This window comes from Pelodiscus sinensis, chromosome 1 (assembly GCF_049634645.1).
Source record: "Pelodiscus sinensis isolate JC-2024 chromosome 1, ASM4963464v1, whole genome shotgun sequence".
Taxonomy (NCBI): Eukaryota; Metazoa; Chordata; order Testudines; family Trionychidae; genus Pelodiscus; species Pelodiscus sinensis.
Genome location: NC_134711.1, coordinates 335,817,555 through 335,825,206, shown reverse-complemented (window position 1 = coordinate 335,825,206; position 7,652 = coordinate 335,817,555). Strand labels below are relative to the sequence as shown.

The 7,652-nt window shown below is 49.4% G+C and overlaps 1 protein-coding gene across 1 annotated transcript; it reads right to left on the bottom strand.

Annotated features, from left to right (window-relative positions):
- Window positions 1–4,160: 4,160 nt before the first annotated feature.
- Window positions 4,161–5,102, bottom strand: LOC142819287 (olfactory receptor 52E4-like). The gene has a single exon (XM_075905098.1). It carries the CDS (start codon window positions 5,100–5,102, stop codon window positions 4,161–4,163), a length of 942 nt encoding a protein of 313 aa, XP_075761213.1.
- Between the last annotated feature and the right edge of the window lie 2,550 nt (window positions 5,103–7,652).

Genomic DNA, 7,652 nt, shown 5'->3' with positions numbered 1-7,652 from the left:
GCTTCTTTGTTTGGGGAATAGGCCAGTTCTTAATGGCCTCCACCTTCAGGGTTTCGGGGTGCACCGACCCACTGCCCACCTTGTGCCCCAGATAAGTCACCTCTGAGGTCCCCATCCTGAATTTGGACACCTTGACAGTCAGGTTGGCCTCCCCGAGCCGCCACAGCACCACCCCTATGTGATTGAGGTGATCCCGCTAGGAGTCACTGGAAATGGCCAGGTCGTCAATATAGGCCATAGAGAAACCCTCCAGTCCTTGTAGGGCCTCATTGACCAGCCTCATGAAGGTGGCTGCTACCCAGGGCTGGAGACCACGACCCTGAGGAGGGGAGGGAGGGTGCAAGAAAGAGGGACTTTTGGGTCCATGAGTCTGGGGGAAACTCATCCCCTATGGCAAGGGCCCTGGGATATTTCTGTGCAGAGCAGAAAGGACCCCAGACTGACTCTACCATCTGGCCCATGTGGCCCTGGGTCAGTGGAGCAGGGGAGCCCCTCAGCTAGAGCTGGTACCTGTGAGTGCTGAGAGGGACATGTCTTCCCTGGGACTCCCGTATTGGGATATGTACAGGTGACTAGGGCTCTGGGTTAGCGGTTAGGGGTCAGCCAAGCAGGCATTGCCCTTTAAGCATATTTCCCCCCTTTGTCCTTGCAGGCTAGAAAGGTCGTTACACTGAACGGTGTCGTGTTTTGACTTCTCACTTGCCCTGTAAAATACTTGCAGGGTCAGCGCGCTTTCCCCTCCCTGCAAGCTGCTGCGGAAGGCAGTATGTAAGGCTGATTCAGCTAAAACCAGTAAAACAACAAACAGGGGCGGGTAGAATCGTATTCCTCACCTGCTTATCGATATTCATTGCATGGGGGTGAACTTTGCTAAATGAGGGTTTATGGAAAGTACTGACAGGTGTGTGAATTAGCACCCTGAAATGGATAAAGGAGAGTAACTGGTGTCAAACCATTGCCACTTAGAACGTTGTGTTGCATTCCGAGGGGAATGTGAGTCAGCAATAAAGTGATCCATTTCCCCCATTCGCTCTGGGTCGGCTGTTTCTTGTCTAACACCCCCGAGGTACCTTGCTAACTATAGCAGCATCCCACGCCGAGAGCCAGCTCTGTGATGTCAACCGTTTATAACACAGCTCTGAAATCCCAGTGGGGTTCGCTGAGCATTGGAGGGGCAAATGGCATCTGAATGTAGCCAGGCTGGATAAAGCCTGTTCTAACTTCTCTGTTACTTTTCCATGTTTAGAAGTAAACAGCAACTAAGGGCCCTTCCCAAAGGGAGAGAAGAATCTCTGGGTTGAGTCAGGAGGAACTGGCTGCTCTGGGAATATCTCTGTGTTTAACAATTATAGTTGATTAGTAGGAAAACTAGAGATAATGTCCACATCACCGAAGGGTCTGATACCCTGTAAGTGCCCAGTATGGAAGGGAAGATCGTATCCAGACAGGTCTCCAGATAGGTGACCGAGGGTAGACGGGAACAGGGACACTTTCTGAAGGATCTGCAAATCACCCAGCAAAACAAAGTCCCAGTGAACATCTCGGTACACAGATCGGTAAAGAGAAGCACAGGGAGATGTGACGTGGCCAATGTCACAGACAGTGACAGAGAGCACACCAGAGTCCTGACTTCCATGCTGTGACCATGGTCCCCTTGTGAGTAACTGAGCGCAGGACAAGAATGAAATTGACTCGAGCTCCAGTGATGCCTGTTTATTTGGTAGTTGTGAGGCATTTGCCTGGAGAGTAACCTGGAGCTAGGGTGCAGCTAAAGCCTTTGGCAGTGCCTCTGGCTCCCTCTCACACCGAGGCTGAGACAAGCAGCAATCTGTTCCAGGAGATGCGCTAACACAGCCAAGGACATTACCCGCTGGGGCACAGGAAGGCTTTCCCTAGCCAGTCATCAACCAGCAATACATAACAGCTGCAGCCAGTTCTGTGCAATGTCTGAGCCTAGGACCCCAATGTGGAGTTGTCATGCCTTGGTCAGAAGACTGCCCAGTGCCAGTTTATTATCAATCCCATCCCTCCCTCAATATGGAGAGGACAATGCACCAGCATCCCTCTCAGAGCAGAATTTTCTTTTGTATTCCAAACCAGCTGTCATAGATCACGCCCCCCCCTTTTCAGGGTCCCCCTTCCCCAATGTATCCGGGTTAACGGCTCGCACTGGCCGAAATATCACTTGCCCTGGTGGCAGGGTGGGGGGTCCGGGCCCACCCTCTCTCCGGACCCCGACCCAGGGCCCTAACACCAGGAATTTGATGCTCCTGATGGCAGCAGGTGGGGGCTTGCCCCTAAACACGCCTGCTCTCGGGTTTCACGACCCACCCTGGGTCGCTGTCAACCCTGCCAGTGGGTCTAGCCTATGTCCCACCTCCACCTCCTTGCCGGGCCCCTTGTGCCTCCTCGGCCTTCCCCCCCCTCTGTGCTGTTCCCCCCCTTTGTACCCCCCGCAGCTTCCCTCGAAAACTGTGCACTTCCGGGTGCCCCGCCCCCCCCCCGACGTCGCGTTGCTGACATCAGCGGGTAGCCCGGTCACACCCGGATGACGGTCGGCCTCTTGGCCGGCCTTACCCCCCGGTGCCGTCCGGCTGGCGTCCTCCACCCCGTTGTCGGCGCCCGCGTCCCCTGGCATGAAAGAGTGACAGGGTTGCCTCACCCAGTCACACCAGCATTCAAGTGTTGCAAAATATTGTAGGGTTATTCCTTTGTGTTATTGCAACATTCTGTGTACCTTGGAATGCCGTGTGGCTCAGCCTCGTGATGTCACAACTCAGCAAGTGCCCTGCTCTGGGTCTTTAGAAAACCTCTCTTTGTGTCTATACAATATTGTTATCCATTGTGCTTTTCTAGCTGGTGATGATGCAGTACAGCTATTCACAACCATGAAGTGGTGTGCCTCAGTTGACCCATCCACACGGCAGAGCAGGTTTAGTATGGTTTCCCTGTTGTGACAAGATTTGAACCTGTGTACAAGAGTTAGCCCTAACCCTATTCTTAGTAATTCCAATACTCTTTTCCAAATATCATACGATACACATTTTCATGGGATATATTGCCAGTATTGAATTCTTTAAGAAGGTTTACCATGAATAGCAAACATTGCATCATGAAACTTAATAACCACAAACAACAATCAGAGATGGGGAAACCTATGAATTAATGAGCTGTACACAGTAGGAGTCCCCTGTATGTGACAGTCAGAAAGCACAGTAAAGTCTTTTCCCCAACGTATAGTTGGGGAAAAATAACCCCAACTATATGCATAGTATGATGGGGGTTAATTTGGCTACGACAAATCAAGAAAGAGATCTTGGAGTTATTGTGGATAGTTCCCTGAAAATTTCCACACAGTGTGCAGCGGTGGTCAAAAAGGCAAATAGGATGCTAGGAATTATTAAGAAAGGGATAGAAAATAAGACACAGAATATCTTACTGCCCCTGTATAAAACTATGGTACACCCACATGTTGAATACTGTGTACAGATGTAGTCTCCTCATCTCAAAAAAGATATTTTGGCCTTGGAAAGAATTCAGAAAAGGGCAACTAAAATGATTAGGGGTTTGGAACGGGTCCCATATGAAGAGTGGTTAAAGCAACTGGGACTTTTCAGTTTAGAAAAGAGGAGACTTAGGGGGGATATAATAGAGGTCTATAAAATCATGAGTGGTGTGGAGAGGGCAAATAAAGAAAAGTTATTCATTAGTTCCCATAATAGAAGGACTAGAGAACATCAAATGAAGTTAATGGGTATCAGGTTTAAAATGAATAAAAGAAAGTTCTTCTTCACACAGCGTGTAGTCAACCTGTGGAACTCCTTGCCAGAGGATGCTGTGAAGGCTTGGACTATAATAGAGTTTAAAGAAAAGCTAGATAATTTCATGGAGGTTAGGTCCAAAAAAGGCTGTTAGTCAGGGGATAGAAATGGTGTCCCTGGCCTCTGTTTGTCAGAGGCTGGAGATGGATGGCAGGAGACAAATCACTTGATCATTGTCTTCAGTCCACTCTCTCTGGGGCACCTGGTCCTGGCCACTGTCGGCAGACAGGATACTGGGCTAGATGGACCTTTGGTCTGACCCAGTATGGTCATTCTTATGTTCTTATGTACTTAAGTCAGGAAAGGATTTATTTCCTTTTTGACTGGCCGCTCAGTGATTCAGGAAAGAGGAACCAGCCGGAGCAGCCTGACTCGGATCTGTTTGGTCCTCATCCCGTAGATGATGGGGTTTAGCATGGGGGGCACTAGGAGGTACACATTAGCAATGAGACTTTGGAAATGAAGGGGCAACATGGGGAGAAATCGGGACATGAGGGAGACCAAGAGAGGTGGGATGTAGAAGGCTAAGATGACGCAGAGGTGGGAGCTGCAAGTCCCAAAAGTTTTGAGCCGGGTTTCCTTAGTGGGAAGCCTGAAGATGGCCCTGAGGATCTGGATGTAGGACAGAGCAATTAGAAACATATCAAGACCCATCCCAGAGATCAGCACAAAGAGGCCGTAGTAGCTACTCACACGGATGTCGGCGCAGGACAACTTCACCACAAGCAAGTGCTCGCAGTGCGTGTGGGGGATGATGTTAGTTCTGCAATATGGCCAGTGCCTGGCCAGGAAGGGATAGGGCAGCGTGAGAATGCAGCCACGCAGCACCACAGCCAGGCTGATTTTGGCCACCACCCGGTTTGTCAGGATGGTGGAATGTCTCAAGGGATCACAGATGGCCACGAAGCGATCCAAAGCCATGGCCACGAAGATCCCAGACTCAGTTGCTGTGAAGCAGTGAACAAAATACAGCTGGGTGACGCAGGCGCCGAAATCGATCTCCCTGGAATTGAACCAGAAAATGCTCAACATTTTGGGCAGTGTGCAGGTAGAGAGGACCAGGTCGGTGACGGCCAGCATGCAGAGGAAATAGTACATGGGCTCATGGAGGCTCGGCTCTGTCTTCACAATGAACAGGATGGTGACGTTCCCCAAGATGGCAATGGCGTACATGGTGCAGAAGGGGATGGAGATCCAGACATGGGCTGTCTCCAGGCCAGGAATGCCCAGCAGGATGAAGGTGGAGGGGTTCGTGAAGTAGGTTGTGTTGGAGTCGGACATGGCCTAGGGAAGAAGGTGTCCAAATCTGAGACAGAATGGTGTCTCCTGCATGTGTTGTACATTCCCCCTGACTTTCTGTATGTGCCCAGGATTTAGGGTTACGACTGCAGAACGTATGCCTGGAAGGACAGAAAATGATAATGTGAGACATTCTTTGTACTGTTGGTGGCTGTTCTCATGGGCAAAGCAGATCGGTGGCCCTTCACACTGAAGAATCCATTTTTTTTTATTCAGGGAAACGATTTATGAACAATTGACCCTATGGATACCAATAGCGTCCCTGTGGCAATAATTCTATGTAGCATTTTGTGGGAATTCTTAATAGGTACCAGCTGGAAATTCACCCTGGAAAAGGCGTGACCCTTGTTGAGATCAACACCAAGGGGTCACCTGCTCCTTGAAACCATGGTCCATGCACAGACCATGGTTGGACACGTACGGAATGAGACGGAGAGTAACCTGCTCTGGCCATGCCCTCGGGTCTGGTCGCCCAGTGGCTGTGCAGGACACAGCAGATAGAAAAGGCGTTTCTGAGACAGGTTGTGAAAACTGGGCGGGGAGGGGCTGTTCTAAGAGGACTGAGAGGAAAGTCTGGAACTGGTTGGTTCAGAGACAAGACACACAAGGGGGCATTTGATAAAGGAGAGGAAAATAATGGAGCTGATTTAATAGAATCATAGAATACTAGGACTGGAAGGGACCTCGAGAGGTCATCAAGTCCAGTCCCCTGCCCTCATGGCAGGACCCAGTACTGTCTAGACCATCCCTGATAGACATTTATCTAACCTACTCTTAAATATCTCCAGAGATGGAGATTCCACAACCTCCCTGGGCAATTTATTCCAGCGTTTGACCACCTCTGTTCCTTTCACACAAAAGGAGAACAGCACAGATTTTCAGAAAAAGGCTAATTCCCCAAAGGTGAGGCAAGTTATCAGCAAAACTTATTGGCAAGAAAATTAGACCGAAAAAATGTGAATGAAACCTGAGAAAACCTTAAGAAGAGTTTGTTAGATAGTCAAGAAAGAGGACGATGTTGGCTAAAAACCCAATTCCATGGCCAAGAGAGTGCAGTAATGATGGGGGGAAAGCAATATATGGCACCTGGGAGAAGAAGTAGACCCACACGTCCACTTGTGAATGAGTCGTTGCTCACATTAACCGTCTGACGCCTTGGGCTGTGGCTCAGACCTTGTGCTTTGGCCGAGCAGCGGGGCAGCAATAGACTGGGCAGGGTATGTTCACATCCTCCCATTCCCAGCCAGCCGCACGGAGATCAGGTGACAGAAGGCTGATAAGTGGGTGTCCAAGCTAACACCACCAGCTCACGGACAGATCCCAGAATGAAAGAAAACTGATTTCTGCCTGGAAAGAACCCACATATCCAAATATCATCGCATTGTTATTTTTGCTTGATCGTCCCCACTTTTCTATTGTTAAGCTGCATGTTCTTTGTCTGGTTCTTTATTTGTTTCTGTTTGCTGTATAATTAATTTTGCTAGGTGTAAATTAATTGCAGTGGTGAGGTATAATCGGTTACAGAATTACGCTACACTACTGGGACCGATTAGTAACATTTCGGTAAAAGAGCTGGTGAGGGTCGAGCTGGGCAGAACTCCAATTTTACTCTATAAACTGAGGTTTAAGAGGAAATGAAGGAGACAGGAAACTGGAATCACATTTGCTGGGAGCTAACGACAACACACATTGCAGTGTCGGCATTTGGGGCTTCTGGTCTGGATGCTCTCCCTTAGCATGACAGGAGCCAGGGCTGAGGGGGAAGGGGAAGAGCTCTGACACCGAGCTCCTGTAGCAATTGAAGTGTAGACAAGCCCGTAAGCAGATCGAGAGAAGAATCCAGTCTGGCTCTGCAGACAGGCCGGTAGGGAGACTCCACGGCTATGTCTACACTGGCATGGTTTTCTGCTAATGCTTTTAACGGAAAAGAGCATCTAGATTGGCACGGACGCTTTTCCACAAAAGCACTTTTTGCGGAAAAGCGTCCGTGCCAATCTAGACACAGTTTTGCGCAAGAAAGCCCCCATCGCCATTTTCGCCATCGGGGCTTTTTTGCGCAAAACAAGACAGCGTTGTCTACACTGGCCCTCTTGCACAAAAGCATTTGCACAAGAGGGCTTTTGCCCGAACAGAAGCAGCACAGTATTTCCGCAAGAACACTGATTTCAGACAGTAGGAAGTCAGTGTTCTTGTGGAAATTCAAGCGGCCAGTGTAGACAGCCGGCAAGTTTTTCCACAAAAACAACCACTTTTGCGGAAAAACTTGCCAGTCTAGACGCAGCCCACCATTTCCCTGTGCAGTTCATTCTACTGATTAGTTACTCCCAGGGCTAAACTTTTGACCCTTATTTCCACCTGGAATTTGTCTGATTTCAACTTCCAGCCACTGGGCCTGCCTTTGACTTTCTTTGCTACGTGATAGAGCCCGTTGTTACTCTTTCGGACACATACATGACGTTCTTTCAGTCTGTCTCAGTCTGACATTATCTCCAGCCTCGGCTCGGTTGTTGTGGCTCCTTTCTGCACCGTCTC